Source organism: Lycium barbarum, chromosome 9, assembly GCF_019175385.1.
Source record: "Lycium barbarum isolate Lr01 chromosome 9, ASM1917538v2, whole genome shotgun sequence".
In the NCBI taxonomy this organism is placed as follows: Eukaryota; Viridiplantae; Streptophyta; class Magnoliopsida; order Solanales; family Solanaceae; genus Lycium; species Lycium barbarum.
The window spans coordinates 31,713,703-31,735,271 of NC_083345.1; the positions used below are offsets into that span (position 1 = coordinate 31,713,703).

At 35.2% G+C, this 21,569-nt stretch overlaps 1 protein-coding gene across 2 annotated transcripts; it reads right to left on the reverse strand.

The window, feature by feature from the left end:
- Positions 1-4,164: 4,164 nt before the first annotated feature.
- Positions 4,165-10,752, reverse strand: LOC132611068 (uncharacterized). 2 transcript variants are annotated; one of them, XR_009571448.1, is made up of 9 exons: positions 10,565-10,752; positions 9,646-9,797; positions 9,423-9,556; positions 9,074-9,318; positions 8,777-8,983; positions 7,133-7,213; positions 6,566-6,875; positions 5,266-5,390; positions 4,165-4,786 (listed from the first exon to the last, which is right to left on the reverse strand). XR_009571448.1 is itself a non-coding variant. In XM_060325483.1 (8 exons), exons 1-7 carry the CDS (start codon positions 10,606-10,608, stop codon positions 6,614-6,616), a joined length of 1,125 nt encoding a protein of 374 aa, XP_060181466.1. In that variant the 5' UTR covers positions 10,609-10,751; the 3' UTR covers positions 4,165-4,786; positions 6,566-6,613. The 2 variants fall into 2 exon arrangements, 1 of the variants encoding a protein (XP_060181466.1); XM_060325483.1 differs by lacking the exon at positions 5,266-5,390 and having other exon boundaries at positions 10,565-10,751.
- Positions 10,753-21,569: the final 10,817 nt, after the last annotated feature.

The window sequence follows — 21,569 nt, forward strand, 5'->3', positions numbered from 1 at the left end:
TAACTATTTATATATGTTTCCTTTATATTTTCTATACAGCTATACACTCCGTGACTGAGTTTAATGGGTGGTGGAGCACCCAAAATTTGCACATGGGTCCGCCACTGATAATATTAGAATATGTGTTTGATGAGTAACTCAAAATTTGAAGACAAGAAATTTAAGTGAAAACTGATGGATAATGAGCCAACACTCGACTAAATTCAATTTATTAGTTTAGACTCAAACGGAAGAGTTTAAAATCACAACTTTCATTAGTTAAAATAAGAAGATTATCACAACGTTGCAGTCATAAAAATGAAATACAATAATAATGACAAAAAGGTTTGGAGAGGAAATTTAACTATGTATGATACTTTAGTCCGCTTCTCCTATCTCTCTATATGACCATCTTTTAGCAATAAGAGCAAATGAAATGTAACTTAAAGAAAATAATATATGTCAAACTTGGATTTCCAAGCGCGGATTCGAATTAGTCGGATACTAACATGGATTTCAAAAATTAAATTCAGAACGACAAATGCCTCAAAACAATTTCTTTTTTAGGTGAATAAACAAAGCTCATAAATATTACTACCCCAAAAGAAACCATTAACATGAAGCACGGGATTGCATTCAACAATTACTCCAGTCACCTTCAATACCATACCAATGAAAATAATAATTGATAAATACATAACTTCATGTAAACGGGTGCATAGTATATTATTAACACTGCACTACGATTTTTGTACTGATAATTACAATGTGGTGTTGGAAAATAGCCAGAAAGAAATATTTACTGTATGCATAATTTTCTTTAATTAGCCGTGTGTATCTCAATCTTCACATACTGAATAAGTCTTCTGTGCCGAATTTCCTAAGAGATACTGACATATGTGCAGGGATAGGAAAGATTCTGAAAAAAATGTGGAGGGCCAATCTTTTGGCAACAGTAATTGTTTTAATTGCATCAATATTGAATCTATATATAATATAAAGTTAGGCATAGACAAGGCGATGTGGCACCTCTCTATGGCCTAGAAAATCATTTATCTTTTTTCTCCTTTTTTTGAGATTTTTTAGTCTCTAAATGTATTTTTAAATCTTTTCTCTTTCTCCTCCAATTAATGTATACTAAATGCTAGTAAAAAGCAAAAAAACTCATCCCCTGCCCACGTCTGAGACTCATAACTCCTAAGTTTCTTTGATTTTTTTTTTTTGGTTATTTAAAGAGTTGATCACCTTTCTGTCATGTCCAAAAATTGTCTCAAATCTTTGCGTTCAATTAACAAACTTATTTTTTATTTTGTTCTCTTGGCCTTATTGTAATTATTAAATGAGAATATCACCTATTACTTTAAGTATTTTTCTCTTTTGTATTTAATATTTTTACAAGGAGTAACTACTCATAACTCACACCTCTTTAATCCCTCTTAGTAATAGCCATAACTCTCATACTTTAATTTTTCATGCCCATAACCCCCATATTTTAATTTGTAAGTTTGTGATACCTTATGGTATTCTTCCATTCTGCCTAAATAAATTCATATTTTGTTTCATGAAGACTCTCATCCAAAATTCTCTTCTCTTCTCTTCTCTATCATTTTAGCTTTTGGATTAACTAATGTGTCAAGGCAAGGACTATATAGGTAAGAAAAAATTTAGTTTGCAAGTCTTCCGTTCAACTTTATGTGCTTGGTCGCTCTTTCTTTAGCATATTTTCTTTACGCTTGTATGTATTATCATCCTCCAAGCTCCAACGAACCATGATCAAAAATATTTTCTCGGTGAGGTACTTTTAGTAGTATTGTTATTTTGCGATTGACACTTGTGTGGTTACTTTTTCCGAAAGTTATTTTGCGCCGGACACTAACTTTTTAATCAGATGGTGTAGTTTGATTACAATATTTGATAGATCTCAAGAAACTTTTGATAGTTAGTTACAACCGAAGAAATGATTTGTAGAGACTTGTATAGTTTAGATTTCTTTCCTCTTTATGAAATAATTATTCTTTGGTAGGTATGATTAGAATAGAAATATTGTAAATATCATACATAGTGTTTAGTAGTATCATATTAACAATTGTCTAGATTTTTTATTCAAGAAAAGAAGAAGGAAAAAAGGGTTTGGTATTTTTATATTAAATAAAATTAGTTTATTTTTTGTGTTTTGTGTTATTTTAATTAGAGAATTTATTTTATTTATTCATAACTGTATTAAAACTTTTTAGTTTAACTGGTAGGATATGATGAAGAGTTTTATTATTCTCATAACGAAAATTAAAAGATGAACTAATTTATTTTATGATGTCATTGTTTAATTTATTTATTTTTCTACTCTTTTGCGTATTTAACAATCTTTTTTTTTTGTTGCTTTTCTTTTCGTTGTTTATATAGTGCAGGTTATTTTTACATACATTTAACTACATAACTAAGAAAATTTATATATATTATATAATTGTGATCTTTGAAATAGTGATGTGACACCTCCGCCATCAAATACATTTTTTTATGCCTTTTTCTCCATATTTCCCCCCTTTATCTATTTTTTAACCCGAGAGATGAAATAAAAGAAAGAAAATATAAAGGGTCTTCACTTTTTGTTCTCTTTTTTATATTTCCATGTTTCTTCTTGAAAAGAACTTGTACAGCTTTGCTACTTTCTGTTGATCATGAGTAAGCATATGCATGATATTATAACCGAGTTATCTTTTTTATTAAAAAAATCAAATGCGTAATGATTAATGTATTTAATGACTAATAAATATTATATATTAAAATTTCTTATAACTCACATCTCATCATCTTCCTAACTTCTACTCTTAATTGGGATCCACTTCATATGTATTTCATTTTCGTAACTCCTAAAAAATTAATTAATGTGTAAAAGATTGTAGTGAACAAATGTACTAAAAAAGAGGGGATTGAAACAAAAAATAATTATTTGCAACTTAATACGATAAAATGTTGTTTCAAAATATGACCTCTGATTCCATTGACTTCACCACCCACCCACCCACCCTAAATTATTATTATTACTTCTACTATGTACATATGAATGGTCAGTAATTAAAAAGAAGTAAATATATGTTACATACTCCTTAATTATAATAAGAAACTATCAATCCATACAATTAGTTTTTGTATGTATATAAAGTGCAAATATAACAAATTCATTAATATTTTAATAACCGAGCGAAGCGCGGATAATTTCACTAGTATTATAATATGAACATGAACTTGGTCTTCTAGAACTAACTCATGCAACTGTTTAAATTCTTTGGTTAATGGATTGGCTTGTAAAGGGGTAACGTTTAAAGGGAATAAATGTACTAACATTATTAGGAGCCCGTTTGGATTGACTTATAAGTTGTTTATAAGCTGTTTTCAGTTTTTTTGAGTGTTTGGCTGGCCAGCTTAAAGTCATTTTGTGCTTAAAATAAGCTCAAAAAAATAATTGGACCCATTTAATTTAGCTTATCTAAAGCAGCTTATAAGCTGAAAACAGCTTATAAGCCAAAAAAAAAAAAAAGTTAGACTACCCTAACTTATTTTTTTTGGCTTATAAGCTGTTTTCAGCTTATAGGCATAAGCCCATCCAAACAGGCTCTAGGATATTTTAGTCTATATGATATTAGAATGTGTAATTCTAGCTTTGTACGAAAATGTTATTGGTGTAGCATTTGCTTAGATGGTATAAGGTTCATTCAACTTTTAATGAGCAATTTGATAATTCAATTTTTCAACTTTTAATATGATATTAATCATACGCATTTAATAATTTGCTCATCTTTAAGAGTATTTAAGAAGTTTCCTCACTGAGATTGTGGTCACCCACCCCGATTTATGACTTCTTAAAAGCCTATATTGGAGTGCTCAAATTGTATTAAAATAACTTTGTACTCCATGGGGCCCATTGAAATTGCAAATAAGATTTTTGTCGGACTAATTTACACTATCCAATTAGACAATAATAATCATTCAAATTTCATTTCTTAATGAGATCATCATAGACTAACCTTACATACAGCTGAAACCTAATGGACCTTTTCCCCCCTTAATTAGCTATCTTCCTCTTTACCCTGGTAGCAGAACATGTTCAACAGCTATACGTAGTGCTGACAAATGAGCGGATTGAAAACAGGTTAGACAAAAGCGGATAAAATATCTGACCTATCCATATTTAATACGGTTAAAATATCCGACTGCCAATATGGAAGATCATTTAACGCTGTATATGTATTTCCGTGCTACACATTATAGAGAATGCAAATTGCAATAACAAAATCCAGTAATTCTCCCTCCTTTTTCCAAAGCATCAAAGAAGTCCTCCAAGGATGGAAATTAGGGCAGATATACTATAACTTTTACCAAGGAAAAACAAGCAGTTCTACTCATTTACACTTCAGTAACTACAAAAACCTTCAGCAACAGCCTCACATGCCTAATTAAATGCGAATTCATGCAGATCACACAAAAAAGATGACACATTCTCGCTTTATTGTCCGCCCACTTGGAGCTGGAAGCTTTCTCAGATCAAATGTATATTCAATAACTGGATTCCCCGGAATCAGGACACCAACACCTATAGTTTGATCTCGATATTGCTAAGAGCTCATCTGGAGTCATTGTCGCGTGTGCCATGGATTTCCATGGATCAGAGCTACTGCTAAAGTTTAGAGGTGAATTTGATACCCTAATAGTCACTTCCATTGGATGATCTTGTGAGCGGATCTTCTTATACAACCGCATAACAGACACGGAATCTTGGTAAAGATCATGGAAACCAACTTGGATGTCATATCTGTTTGGCAAAAAGTTTCAGTCAGCAAGCACAGAAGTGGAGAACCAGCACTAAGCATAGTTGAAGCAAATAACTACCAAGCCAACAATTCTGCACAGAATTGCCTCATTCAAGCTTCATGTAAACAAGAAACCTAAAGTTACTTAAACATTTTCTTCACTACCAGAGGACTATCAAACTACAAAGCACACAGGGAATATAATGATAAACTTGACCCACAAAAATACAAGAGAAGATCAAACTGAGTGAAAGAAACATGAGAGCGAGCAAGTAAGTTGCCCTAGATAGGTCTTGGTTAGATATTTGAGACAGTGGCTGACAAAATTGGTCTTCATCAGGAACCCAAAGGTGTGGCCTATTAGTCAATGAAGTGGGTTGAGAACCGTGAGGTCTTAGGTTCAAATCCCAGCAGAGACGAAAAAACATTAGGTGATTCCTTCCCATCTATCCTAGCCTTTTTGGATAGAGTTACTTGGTACCTGTTGCTGGTGGGAGGTGGCAGGTATCTCGTGGAATTAGTCGAGGTGCGCACAAGCTAGCCCGGACGCCACAGTTATATAAATAAAAGTTGGTCTTCATCAGGGGCCGGTATGTTGCAGGATCTCTGCATAGTACAAGACATGCATATTTCAAGCCATGGACAGGGCAATGCATCTTCTGCAGAAAAGATCTCCAAGGCATACACAGAAGCTTTCCCATATACCCAACTTGACAGACAAATCCTAAGAATGTGAACAATTGATAATCCTTAATTTTATTTATCTCATATGTTCGAATTTCTCAAAATGGAGTGCACGGGAATCAACACAAGCTGCGATTGGAGCTATAGTTCGGAGATCAAGTTTCAATAACCACCACACAGTTATATTCTCCCACAGATGGAAGGAAATGAAGGGATCAAGGAAGACTTAAATGAAGAAATTTATTAGGTTCCAACCTTGACTCTTAAGCTAACTCATTATTAGGTTTCAACCTTGACTTTTAATAAATACATTCGTATTTTACATTTTTCACCAGATCCCAATGAATTGTTTTTTACAGGTTTCACTACACACGAAAGTGAAACATAGGTTACCAACTGATTTGTGGCAATTCAGCGATTCTGCGTGATTGTGACCAAGAAAATGAAATTAACAAAGAATATAACAGAAAAATAATGGCAGTAGTTTAATTGAGGAATCAAACTCTTGAGGAAGAGCAAAAACTTTTCATGGTAGAAGTGAATGACTTAGGCCAGAAGTAACAAAAGACCAAACGAGTATAGCTCCAAGTATTACCTTACTTTCTGTCAATAGACAAAAAAACTCTCAACATTACAGGGAAAGAGGGTTATTCTCTCTCTACGGCCAAAAAAGTTAAGAAATAATAATAGGGAAAATAACTACTATATTTAGATTCAAATCATGCTATGATGGTGCCGGACATAATTGTTTGATGCAGAAATCATGATATAACCAAATTCTGCATAAAAATAGATAAAGCGCCTGTTTGGATGGGCTTAAAAAAAGCAACTTATAAGCTGTTTTCAGCTTATAAGCTGCTTTAGATAAGCTAAGCCAAACGGGCTCAATTATTTTTTTGGGCTCATTTTAAGCACAAAATGGCTTTAAGCTGGCCAGCCAAACACTCAAAAAAACTGAAAAAAGCTGTTTTCAACAACTTATAAGCCAATCCAAACGGGCTCAAAGATTCTAACTTTTTTTCTGTCTAACGAATTGATAATATGGGAGTACAAAACCAGTTCCAGTAGAAAAATACTGGGCTTCTTGACATCAGTACCTCATTAAGCGAGTTAACAGGTACAACTCCTCAAGCACACTCATTTCATTATTGCATCTGCATTGCTTCCAGTGAATCCAGACACCAACAGCGATAGTTTGATTTGGATATTGCTAAGAGCTCATCTGGTGTCATACTTTCGTGTGCCATGAGTTTCCATGGATCAGAGCTACTGCTATAGCTTAGAGGTGAATTTGATACCCAAATAGTCCCTTCCATTGGGTGGTCCCGTGAGCGGATTCTCTTATACAACCGCATGACAGACACCAAATCTTGGAAAGGATCATGGAAACCAACTTGGATATCATATCTGTTTGGCAAAAAGTTACAGTTAGCAGAGCACAGAAGTGGAGAACCAGAGAAAATAGGAGTAACTATTAAGCCATCAATTCTGCACAGAATTGCAGCTCCATGTAAACAAGAAACCAACAGTGACTGAACATTTTCCTCATTAGCAGGGGGCTGTCAAACTACAGCGTACAATGGGAATATAATGGATAAACTTGACCAACAAAAATACAAGAGAAGATAAAACTAAAGAAAAAAACATGACAGTGAGTAACTTGCCCTAGATAAGTCTTGGTTAGATACTTGAGAGAGTGGCTGGAAAAGTTGGTCTTCATCAGGGGCTGGTATGTTGCAGTATCTCTGCATAGAATGAAGGCAAGATATTAATTTCAAGCCATTACTAGGGGAATGAATCTCCTGCAGAAAAGATCTCCAATGCATACACAGTTGCTTTTCCATATGCCCAACTTGACATACTATTCTTGAGAACATGGGAAATTGATATGATAATTCTTAGTTTTATCTTCAACTCTTATGTTCGAATTTCTCAAAACGGAGTACAAGAGAAGTCAAGCTGCAATAGGAGCTATAGTAAATGCTCGCAGATCAAGTTTCAATAACGACCACACTATTAAATTCTCCCGCGGATGGAAGGAAATGAAGGCATCATGGGATTAAATGAACAAGTTTATTAAGTTCTGACCTTGACTTTTAAGCTAAAACATTTATTAGGTACCGGCTTTGGCTCTTAACAAATATACTCATATTTTACTAGATCCAAATTTCTTGACCTTCTTTTTACAGGTTTCACCACACTTAAAAAGTGAAACTTAAAGTTATTTATACTGATTTGTAGCAATTCAGCAGTTCTGAGTGATACTGAGTCTGACCAAATAATGAATTTAACAAGGAATATAACGGAAAAATACTGGCAGCGGTTAATTGAGGAAGCTAACTCTTTAGGAAGAGCAACATCTTTTTATGGAGAAAGTGAATGAATGAGGACAGAAGTAACAAAAAGACCTAACGAGTATAGCTCCAAGTATTACCTTACTTTGTTTCAATAGACAAAAAAGCTCTCAATATTACAAATCAAGGAAAGAGTGCTATTCTCTGTCTCTCTTTGGCCAAAAAAGTTGAAACTAATAATACAGAAAAGAAGTACTATACTTGTTCAAAAACAGAAAAAAAAACTTCTATATTTAGATACAAATTCATGCTATAATAGTGCTGGAAAAAATTGCTTGATATTGAAATCATGATATGACCAAATTCTGCACAAAAATAGCTCATTACTTATTAATAATGGGTGGGAATTCAGAACCAGTTCCAGGAGGAACAGAAGATCATCTTCTGGGGAATTGATAGCATTTGGAATGGAGTAAATATTTGGATGGGCCAAGCAGGTGGAAGGATTAAAGTACCAGCATTTGGAGGATAACGTACCAGTATTTGGAGTACGTCCGAGAAAACCTAAAGGGGTGAAAATTATATAGAAAATTGTAGGTGCAACAAAGAGGGCCATTTTATGCCGCACCTAAAGGAGTAAATAAACACGTATGGCAAGGGCCTCGGAAAACTACTAGGCTTCTTGACATCAGTATCTACTTTGACCTAAGCAGAAATGTTCCACCCACAACAATAGTCAACTAAGCTACTCTCTTTTTCTTTTTCCTTTTTTAATAACGGCGTTCTCCACGCCAGATTGTGCACACCTTGACAATTCCACCGGGTAAATAGGTACTCTTAAAGAAGCATGTCATGTCGAAACTATGGATAATTTAACCATTCAGGTTAACACATGGCAGTGAATGGCGTAATACACATAATACAGGACAAACACATGATCTGGACATAACACAGGAGATAAGGTTGCGAGAAAATGATTTTCATTTATTAGAAATAAAAACAAAATAAAATTACCTCAGAAGATGATCAGGATAATCCATCTTCAAGCAAGCCAGGTGTTTCTCAAGGTTATGGCCCACAAGTACCTTTGCTTTTCCACCATTCAATCTTACTCTACTTATTGACTCTCCATTGTAAAGGATCTGCAGAATTCTCCCCCGGACTTCCTTCAAAGGCATGGCATCTCGTAGATTTTCCTCTGTTATACCAGTAATTTCATACCTGACACACGATGATGAGGAAGTATGAAAAGGTGTAATACTAAAAATGTCACCTGACACTATAAATAGATATGTTTTCGCCAGAAGATACCTATAATCAGTGACAGGAATCTGAGGTAGAACATAAGTGTGGAAAATAAGCTTCTCATCTTCGTCAACTAGGCATACCCTTGCACAAAGGTCTAGTGACCAATCACTCCCCCCTCCAACCATTTCACAATCTATGGCAACTGCTTCCCGGCGTCTTACGCTGCTAGTTTCATTACTTATGTCCATTTCGGATTCTGAATAGAGCATATCCATTTGGTCTTCTGGAAAAAGCATCTCTATTGTGTCCTGCAACAATTGAATATAAAAATTCCAGCAACTAAACATACACCTAGAGTACCCTAAGTGTAACTGATTCTTGTGATTGAGAGAGAGAAAATTCATCAACTCACAATGGGTCGAGGAGTGCTTAGAAGACACATTTCCTTATGCTCGTTGAGAGAGTCCACGCTGCTGCAGGTTTTCAGACACAAAATGCAACCTCTTTCTGCAAAGATGCTTGCGCAATTCACTTTGGACAAACGACCTAAATGTTAAAGTGAATATCAAAAGGTTAAGGACAGCAGAGAGTATTTACACCTAAAGCACATTCATAGTCTTGGCACAATAACTGACCAGCAACATGCTCCCTTAGTGATTCAAATGACTTGCAATGCTTGTTACACACACCACATTTAGGGTCATGAACTGAATGATAAGAGCTTTTAATATGTTCGATGAGATGCTCCGTCTTCTTGTACTGCTTGAAACAAGCAGAACACTTGTGCCTGACATCACATACAGAACATAAGCAAACACAACCTGGCAAATGAAATCAAAATTCTATACCCCAACATAGAACACCTTAGTTTAATTGGTACAAGATTGTGTTTTTACTCCTTCCATCCACAAGAAAATGACAAATTCAAAGTATAATGGTGAATGCGTCTAATTTTCAGTGTGAATTGGATCTTTGATTCATTTCTCGAAATAAATTCGTTTAAAATCCTTGTTTTTACCATTAAAAGCATTTTAAAAGTGTCTGACAAGCCCAAAAGAAGAAATTGGTTGAATTTTGAAGTAGTGCCAACAAGCTAGGACAGGGGAGTTACCATTACTTACTAGTGTCACGATCGCTGTCTTTAGCCTTTAAGGAAATGGATTCATAACTTGTATGAACAAATTAATAAGCAAAAACTCAGGGTGTGTATGGCATGGAGGAAATACTTTCTGGAAAATGTCTCATTTTGGTTGGTCAAACATTTTCTCTAGGAAAATAAGTTCATTTTCAAAAAATGACTTCTTTAGGGAAACAAGTTCCACAAGTGGCAGTCCACGTTAATTGTTTCCTCCCCGCCCTCGAACACACCTGATCTTCACCCTCACCCCACCACCCCATTATATACAAATGCTACTAACCGAACACAAAAATATAAGTAAAAAACCCGCTTATTAACATTTTCCTTCATACCGAACACACCCTAAAAGCACTAGAAGGAAAAAGCAGCTCTAATATCTTTCATATAATGAAGTCAAATATGATTTCCAATATTACCTTGTAGTGCGGAGGGGTTGCATAGGAACTTCGTAGGGTTCCATTTCCACAGAATCAACTCATAGTGTAATTAAAAGCAAGAAAAAATGGTCATGTGTACTGTAGAGTAGACCAGCATAGAGTAGTGGAGTACAAAATGCGTATAAATATGCTCTCTTCATTTTTTTTCTGGTTGGTGCTAAATTGAGCCTGCATTGCAATTTGCAGGTCCCTCGACAAAGGAAAAAGGTACAATTTCGCCCCTATACTATTCCAAATTCACTAATCTTAGGAAATCAAGACATAAATTGACGAATTTTTTCAATTCTACCCTTAGACAAAAAATGACAAGTTAAAGTAACATCTAAATTGGCTATTAGAAAAGCTACATAATAACTTGGTATTGTTGGATTCCAATGTCAAAGGGATTAATACTTGTGCATGCTTTAATCAAGAGGAAAAAATAGTTTATTTTTGCATATAGGGGTAATTTACTAAATTTCACATTGCATTATTAGTTTCTTATTATGCGTATTTTTTACTAAGATGATACTTATTATGGGACGGAGGAAGTATTAAATTTTTGGTACATTCATAATACTTGTAGTGTTTTTTTTTAAAGGCAATTCCACTAGGCTATTAAAGGCTTAGGGCTGTTTTTATAGACTTTTCTAAAAAACAAACACACATAGTCTTTAGAGCTGCAGTCAAAATGGCTAATAAAAAAGCAATAATGATCAACCCAGGACAAAGATGTCCCAAATTAATATTACCTAATGCCAAAACATACTTGTAGTTACATGTGTTCATGGTTGGGTTCAAAACCGATTAAATAAATCATAGTTGTTTGTGTTCGGTTTGATTGGCTTTAAAAAATTTAAAAATAGATAATATTTGGTTTGGTTTAGTTTTATCAAAAACAGACCGAAGAAAAAATCAAACCAAACCGATAAAATAATAAACACAATTTTTGTAATTATATATACACAATATATTAATTTTATAAATAATTTTAAATATTTTATTTACTCTTTCATCAAAATTTTCTTTAACTCTGTTAGGCTAATGAACTTTATACCTTAAGCCAATGTCTTAGAGTAAACCCATGAATATATCCAAGGGGAAAGGGTAAAAAATGCCCCTCTACTTTGGGAAAATGACTAAAAATATCCTCCATTACAAATCTGGATAAAAAATACCCCTCTCATCGTTAAAGTTTTATAATATACCGGTATCTTAACGAAAATCCCCAAATCCCCCAAAATAACCCGATTTTATTTTTAAATCTGCTCTATTTAAACCCGACTCAACTACATAAAAAATCTATATGCAACCAACTTGTTCTCGAGTCCTACATTTGGAGCTGCTAGGCACAGGAGCAGGTAACCCATATGAGTTTTTTATTTAGTTGGGTCGAGTTTAATTGGAGCGAGTTTAAAAGTGATATCGAGTTATGTTGGGAATTTTCGTTAAGACAGGGGTATATATGAAAACTTTAATGACGTGAGGAGTATTTTTGACCCAAATTTATAACGGAAGATATTTTTAGCCATTTTCCCAAAGTAGAGAAGTATTTTTGACTCTTTTCCCTGTATCAACTCATTATGTTTTACCTAAAAATATGTTGTATTTATTATAATCTTTATTCGTTTGGTTAAAGCTTATAGACCTTACGACATTTTCTCCGTAATCCAATAAAACTTTAGCTCCCACAATAAAAGGGTAATAACGGAATATAAGTTGAAAATGATGAAAAGGTCTTTTTCTAATTGTAGGGAAAAAAATGAAAAAGAGAAATGCCATTGAGTTTCTTAAAAACCGAAAAATTGAACCAAGCCATCAACAACCGAACTAATGGATATGTATTATATTTGGTTTACTTTGGTTTTAACAATTAATAATCAACTAAATTAGTTTGATTTTAATTTTAATCAAAAACGACTCAAACCGACCCATGAACACCCCTACTTGTAGACAGGGTGTTCATGGTACGGTAAAAAAATCAATCTAAACCATAAACCAAATCAAATTATTAAATAAAGGTTTAACAGTCAGCCCCTTAAGCTTGTCATGGTATTTCATTTAGACACTCAAATTAAATCATGTTCCATTTAACCACCTCAACTCCTAATAAAATGTTTCAATTAGACACCTTCATTTCAAATTTTGGAATCCTTTTTACTTGTGTTTTATTCGTCCATTAGGTAGTTAAGTTAATCAAATAAACTATGTCATCTCTGCGCTTCAAACTCAAGTACAAAATGTTTGGAGTTTTACTGCTTATTGAGACGAATGCGTATAATTTCTGGAGATGACTATTTTATGTAGTTAACTTAACTACTTAATAGATTAATGAAAACACATGCAATTCTTTTTCTTTCAAAATTTGGACCGAAAGTGTCAAATTGGAACACTTTATTAGAAGTTGAGGTATTCAATTGAAACAGGGCTTAGTTCAAGTGTCTAAATGGAATATTCAAACAAGTTTAAGGAGTTACCTATGCATTAAGTTAAATAAATTGATATCCTTTTAAATTTGGTTTGGTTTGATTTTAAATTTAAAAAACCGATAATATTTAGTTTGTCTTGATTTTATTAAAAACAAATCAAAGACAATATCAAATCAAACCCACAAATTAAATAAATAATTTTTATAATTATATATATGCAATATTAATTTTAAATAAATTAAATATTTTGTTCAACTTTTCGTCAAAATTATATTCTTACCATTAATTTTAATTCTAGTAAATTAATGGACTTTAGTTAGAAGGAAGCTATGAATCAAAATCAATTTATGTCAAAAAAAAATAACTATGAGACTTTTGCCTAGATTGTTCTTATATTTTTGTATAACATTTATTCACCTAATTAAAGCTTATATATCTCAAGGCATTTCTCCATAATCCGAGGAAATTATAGCCCTATACTAAAAGAGTAGTAAAGGATTATAAGTTGGCAAGGAAAGGAAATTCTTTTCTGATTATACGAAACAAATAGAAATACCATTAGATTTCTCAAAAATTGAATCAAACCGCTCAAATTGAGAACAACCAAGTTGTAAATGTGTATTAAATTTGACTTGATTTGATTTTAATAATTCAAAAATCGACTAAATTGGTTTAATTTTGATTTCAATAAAAAATCGATCCAAACCGAACCATGAGCATTCCTATTTGTAATTATGTAAACCATTCATGTTTTCCTTCATTATTATTGATGAAGCTCCAATTTTTTATTAAGATTTAGACCTTATTTGTGACGGTCATAATCTAAATCATTCACATCTTAATTTGAAAACACACTTTATTCTTATCACACAAATAAAATAACAAAATTATGATATTTGTAACTGTACCTGAAATCTTGACTGAAAGTTGAATGTTTGACTTCCTTTGGTTCTTCCTCCAAGTCCAAATTCAAACTAACGTCTTTTAAACTCTTTCACTGCTTGATTTTTCAACAACTTCCTTTTTAGACGTGCATAAAACCTATGTTCAATCTGGTAATATTTGTTTAGTGTGCGTCAGATTAATATAGGGGTATTAGATAGCTCACATAGTATAAGTACATGGTTTAAAATCTATAACAGATTCAGAAAATAGAATATGTATTAATTATACCTCATAAATGAGTAAATTCCATTTATACCCTTGAGATTTTGGATTTGAAAATCAATACGCTTCACCTATTAGATAAAATTCTACATTACTACTACACTCTTTGTATAACTGATACAGTACTTACTATTCGGTATTAAACTCTGCATAAAGATTAGTATTGCTAATTATTTTATACATGACTGCTTTCTCGGCTCGTGCGTTGCACGTGAAGGTCAAATCATGTAATTTGCGATTGTGTGAAATAGAATAAATGTTACTAAATCAAAGTTGTGGATAAACAATTATATCTGAAAGAATGAAGTATACGTCATTTGAATGATCAATGTGGATCATTGTATGGTGATTTAATTGTCGAGATCAGCATGATTAGATATCATTTGAAACTATGAAGATGAACAATCAAAGTTTAGTTACATAGATCTTTTTATTTATTTTATGAGGTACAAACATGTAATGAAATGTATGTGACGTAATATTTTCGTATAGATGTTATTCTAGTTGTATGTTCTTTTACATTTAAATATTTACTCAAAGTTTTATTTTAATACAATTTATATTATTTTACAAAAGCGTACACTACATTTTTGACATACACGTGCAGCACACGTGACAAGAAACTAGTACATGATAAAATATAAAATAAAAAATATATGTGTATACTACTAAAAACTGGTCCAAATTTGAGGGAAGCAAACCGATGGAAAGGCTTGATCCGAAATTCCGATAGAGTAACTGACATAGTTCGTAGGTTTGTCTAGATTTTTTTTTATATTTTTTCATTTTTTAATAGAAATCAACTGATGTCCCTTGGTTATTTACGTGGAACTTTAAGCAGAAAAATATTTCGAGACAAAACATCGGTTTAATACTCAATTTTTTTACCCCAAAAAAATAATAAAGGAACCGACGGACCGTGTTCGTTTACAAAATTAAATGAAAATATTTTACCCTAACCGACACAGTCTGTGGGCTTCCTTATAAAAATTATATTAAGTTTATTTTAATTATAAATCATTTAAATAAAATTCTTTTAATATTTTTAAAAGAAAACTGACTCTGTCCGTCGTGTTTATTAAAATAAAAATAATTGGCTTTTAATGACGAGCCAACGGTCCAACCGACTCAATCCATGGGTTCGTTGTTTATACAGATCTAGAAATAATGTCGTTTTTCCCCAATTTTCTCTATTATCCTTTCTCTCCCAGATCACCATCTCCCGGGCAATCCCCCAACCTAACACCAGTGACGCCAGTATGCGTAAAACCTATGTTCAATCTAGTAATATTTTTCCAGTGTGGCGTCAGATTAATATATGGGTATTAGGTAGCTCACATAATATAAGTACATAGTTTAAAATCTATAACAAATTCAGAAAATAGATTATGTATTAATTATACCTCATAAATGAGTAAATTCCATTTATACCTTTGAGATTTTGGATTTGAAAATTAATACACTTCACCTGTTAGATAAATTCCTACATTACTACTACACTCTTTGTATAAGTGATACAATATTTACTATTCGGTACTAAACTCAGCATAAAGATTAGTATTACTAGTTATTTTATACATGGACTAGTTTCTCGGCACGTGCGTTGCCCGTGAAGGTCGAATCATGTAATTTGTGATTGTGAGAAATAGAATAAATGTTACTAAAACAAGGTTGTGAATAAATAATTAAATCTAAAAGAATAAAATATAATGTAACGACCCGTTTGGTCGTTATTGAAATCCTCCTTGAACCCCGTACAAAAGTCAAGCTTCGCATTATAAAAGGCTAGGCGTATTAAAAAGTACCGCGTAATATTAAAATGGGAAAAGGGTCAAATTTACCCTCCAAGTATGGTTTATAGTTTAAATTTGCTCTCCGTCAAAGTTTGGGATCAAATTTGTCCTCTCTGTCAAAGTTTGGGATCAAATTTGCCCTCCAAGTATGACTTATAGTTTAAATTTGCCCTCCCCATCAGGATACTTGATAAATTTGCCCTTCTATGGATGAAAGTCTGACTTGGACTCCACATCACAAAAAAATTAGCCACGTCAGATCCACATAGGCTCCAAGTGGACTCCCAAACCCAATTCTCTTTTTAACCCGGTTCCCAATCCCAATTCTCTTAACCCGTCTAGACTATTGCTGACACTAAGGCACGTGTAGTAATGTGAAAAGCCGGAGTTTTAATCGCATCGAGGTACACACGTAATGCATAAAATAGGAGGCATGTAACAAAATTCTGCAGCAGTAACAACAAATGTTTAATACGACTAATGATTCGTTGTTCTCTCCAGAAACATAGAATTTATCTGACCAGCAAAACTTTCTTGAACATTACATCTATCTTAGGTGAACTTCGATGGAGCTAACTTAACTCATTGTTGTCGGCTCCCTGTCAGAAGCTCTCAAAAACTATTCAAGAGAACTGAAAATGGATTTTCAAAGCTGAACTGCACAAATTTATTTTGTTGTCTTGTTATCACTTTTGCAGGATCATAACTTTTCTGATGTTACTTTCGGCATACGTTTAGGAATGTATTCTGAGAAAAAATGTTTTCCTCTGTTCAGAAATGCTCTGAAGAGTTCATGAAGACACCTTCACTATGACAAAACAAATGTTGGAGGGGCACTTTTTTCTTTCCAAAAGAGAATTGGGATTGGGAGTCTACATGGAGCCTATGTGGATCCAACGTGGATAACTTTTTGTGTTGTGGAGTCCAAGTTAGACTTTCATCCATATAAGGGCAAATTTATCAAGTATCCTAATGGGGAGGGCAAATTTGATCCCAAACTTCGACACAGAGGGCAAATTTGATCCCAAAATTTAACGGAGAGGGCAAATTTGATCCTAAACTTTGACAGAGGGAAAATTTAAACTATAAATCATACTTGGAGGGTAAATTTGACCCTTTTCCCTATTAAAATTGGATTCAAATTCGTAAAAGTCAAAATTGTAGGCCCAGGGTCAAGACCATTCGCCGCAGCGGTCCAGAGACCGCCGCAGCGGGTCCGCTACAGCGGGAAGCCCACCGCTGCAGCGAAGGAGCGTGGGCCGGATTCCTATAAATGCCTTATTTCGGGATTTTGTCCCATTTTTCTCCAAAATCTTATTCTAAGCCGAATTCTGTGAGGGTTCTTGGATAGGGCACCCAAAAAACTTCGCGAAGGTAAGCCTCAAAACATCATTCTTATTTATAATTCATAAAAGAAATTCCTCTCGTAGATAAAACTTGTCCCTCAAAGTTAGTAAAAGAGAAAGACGTAATGCGTGTATGATTGTTGTGTAACCCTTGTCCTCGTGTTCGTAAATTCCTAGAGTTCTCGGTCAAAGCTTCAGTTCAGCAATGCGGTAGGGAAAGGTTGCACGCAATTTCGTGGTAGCTGCTCGGCATCGAGGTAGGTTATGATTTACTTGAGTTAGACTTTGACTAGTGAAATGTATATATGACGTAGAATTGACAGGAGAAAGCCTGATTAGGTCTTCGGACAAGAAGTTCGGTTGGACATACGATAGGTTGACATTGTTAGCATTAGAAAAAGGCTTGTAGTAGTGAGAAACTTAGCTAATTGTTCTAAGAGGGATATTAGTGTTGCGTGTGTAATCATGGAAGGTCGAGAAGGGTTGGGCGTGATGCGGTTGTAAGTTGGTCTTAGTATAGGTTGGATTACGATGTGTTAGGTAGCGCGCACTTTACTATAGAATTTCTATTGTGGGTATGCATGATTAATATCGAGTTCTATTATGGCGTGTGGTAATTCAATTGGTACATCACTGATTCTGGCATCACTTCGTGTTTATGATTTGATTATATTCGACTAAGACATTACGAATAATAACTGGTAATGGAAATTTCTAATAATATATTGTGATGGATAATTCTGATAATAATTGAAGATGGAACATATTCATCTACGTAAGGCACATTTGACAGGGGGTGACGATGTAGCATTGTTGTGAACTCGTGGTTCGAGGTTCGTTCCGGAACGAGTGGTACATGGACACCATGGGTCCCCTGAAGGTTATGGCTATTTGGGGAAAACATTACTATTAGCATGTGTGTACATGGTTGGTGAGAGATTACATTTATTTCATTGTAGTTCCGTAATTATTTCCTTTGTGTGTGTGTGTGTGTGTGTGTATATATTTGATGGTGTTCGTGGGTTTGTGGCATTGTATTGGGGGTATGACTCACTTTCAAGTTTTCAAGAGTTCAATCCCTTCGTAGTAAAGTAATTGTGGTTTCTTATGCATTTAATGTTTATGTCAGGAAAGGCTAAGAATGAAATACTTAAAATGGGTGTTCCGTTGTCATGAGTTGTTGATATTTATTATAAGGAATAATTTATAAGTAGATAGCAGTTGAGGGCTATCTAGAATCATAATACTATTATGTATGTCGATTAATTAATAAGTTCACCGTGTTGTGGGAATAAAGGGGAAAGGTAATCAGTTACAATAGGACGAAGCGGTATGAAGAGTTGTCCCAATTTCTTATTTTCGGATTATGAATGTCTGAGGGTCTGTGAAATATATGAGACCGTTGGGTTATGTTATTCCTTATTATGCGAGTAAGTAAGTTATAGAAATCCGGGAGGGAGGGCGACCTCCGAGTAATTTCATGATGTATTGTTATTTAATGGAAATATCTAATAAGTGTAATAGTTAATTAACATATATGTTTATTCTGTTTAATTTTATACTATATTGCGTGAACTAATCTTAGTCGGCCTATGATGCTTACCAGTACGTGTGGTGTACTCATACTACTTTTGCTACATTCCTTCCGGAGTGTAGGTGTGTTTTCATGTAGTTGCTTGGAGGGTTCTTTATGTTGGAGCGGTAGATATATTTCGATAGCTTTTTTGTATCTCCTTCCAGATAGAAGTTGTGTCATCATTTTAATTTCGGTCTATTCCTTGTATCATAGAAGCTCTTGTAAATGTCTAGACTAGATCCCGGGAAATGAGAAGTTTTCTCTTGATTTTATGAAAATTATTATGACGTTTTCTACCTATTACTTATGTTAGTAGTTACATAGTTGTAAGGACGAGTTTTCAATAATGGGTTGGTTGGTAAGGGTTCGCCTACTAGGTGATCATACGGTAGGTGCCCCCTGATCCGTAATTTAGGGTCATGACAGTTGGTATCAGAGCCTAGGTTACCGGTCTCACATTGTACAAGAGCTGTGTCTAGTAGAGTCTCCTGGAATGGTATGTTGATATCCATACCCATCCACGAGAGGTTACTGGGACATCTAGGAATCTTTCTCTTCTTTCATTCCTATCGTGCTATCTCAATATCTTGAAATCTAGGTTCAGTCCAATTAGTATCTAGATGATTCCAATTGGTACCTTGGCGAGTCAAATTGGTATCTGCCGATATATAGTGTAAGTAGCTACAGTGTCCGGTTACAAACGTGTATGTGCGTGAGTAGAAGAATGTGTGTAAAATATCGATTTTTCCCCGTACTTTATGAACTTTTAGAGTGGGCATTCCTTGGCCCAGTGTCAGTCTCTTCGCTGCAGCGGTATAAGTCCCACTGCAGCGGGTTCGTCGTCACGACATGAGTGTCTGCTGCGGTGGACCCACAATTTCTCTTCGCCTCGCCACCACGAACCAACTCTCCCCGTGACGAGACCATTGCAGCGACAAAATGTCTGCTGCAGCGAAGGCCAACCAGCAGCTAGAAGACCTGTTCCCACATTTTTTAAACTTGTGCAATTCGACCAAAAGGCAAGCAAAACATCGATATCCTAAACATAACCTTACATAAAACATATAGCCTCACGAGGGAAATTGTCTTACAAAACCATCCAAACACAAATATACAGCAGATCACGAGAAATAAGAGAAATGAAAGTTGTCCAAACATCCAAAACACAAACCCAAAACAAATGGAAATATTGCCTGAAAGTAAGCCCTACGCGGGCTGAAATAACCTTGCTAAAAAGGGGAAGGGGGATCACTAGTTCATCGGCCTGTTGGTTGCCTCGCCACTACTTGTACTCGAGTTGCTGGAGGAATCAGTGTCTAGGACGACTTGCTCAAGAAGGAGAACTGCTTAACATCGGCCTTGGTCACCTTAGGGAGCTTGGACCGTAGCTTCACTGTCTTCAACATCCTCTTGATTCCCTTCCACATCCGAGCAAACAACTTGTCCCGGGCTCTGTTTTTTCTTCTTCTCAGCATCAAGATCCCTGTGGAACTCCCCATGGGCCTCAACTAATGAACTGTAAACACTCTGGAGGACGTCCACCAAATCCTGCATCTTGGTCTGGGTGGCCATGTACTTTTTGATTTCATTCGGGCCAAACCTACCGGCACCAGCGGTGCCACTAGACGAACCCACCTCAAAAGAAAGTGGTGTCCAACCTGTCATCACACCCCTCATGGTGGCTAACTCGGACTCTATCCGCTCAAGAGGACCCCTGAGGCTGGAAAGCATCACCTTTGTCTCTGCCTCTCTCCTCCTACACGCCATCACTATCCTCGCTACCCGAGCCAATCCTCTTCCTCTTGCTTCGGGATTTAAAGCCCTTCACTCTCAACAAGTTGAAGTCACCGTCAGAATGGACCCACAAATCATTATACTCTTTAGACACATTAAACCGCTCGCATAGTAAGGTAATGAGAGTTGGAAACATCAGACTCGGGCTCGACTTATCCAGAAAAGCTCTCAACTCGAAGATCACCTGATTTCCCACATTCACCGGCACCCCGTCTAGCACACAAGCCACCATAAGAGCCCGGGAATAGGTGACATCGTTAGTATTACTTGAGGGGAGAACTCGACGAGACACGATTTCCAGCCATCTCCTAACATTAGCTGTGAAATAGTTGGCCTTGATCCCAGTCCGGCTATTGGCCCAAGTAACCTTATGCCTTATCGACTCCACCACCAAGGTGTCCACAAGTCATTGCCTATTACCCTCTTGATCCTTGTTATTCATGGCATCATCCCGTAGAGATCATTGATCACCGCCGCACCAAACGGTACCCTAGCACCCCAAAGAATGACTGCCGGGTAGGGAAGGGCCAAATCCGCTGCCGGGAGCATAACATAAAATTCCCTAACCCAGTGAGCATTGTACTTATCCGGGGACTCCACCAATTTAGTCCATTTGATTTCATGAAGGCGATTATAAAATTCAGGAGCCAACTCATCCACCTGGTACATAATGAAACCCCGCTCGGGCAGTATTATTCCATTCGTCTTCTGTTCTAGAAAGCGCTTCTTACACTGACCAGAGACAAATCGATTGTAGGAAGGAGGAGCATTGAGGTTCGGGGTAACGGGAGGGACATCTTGCTCTTGAGTCATGGTTTAGTGAAAATGAGTACCTGAAAGAGAGAGAGACGATATTAGTTTTATATTCACGTAGGGTAACGAAAGCAAGATTTGTATAAA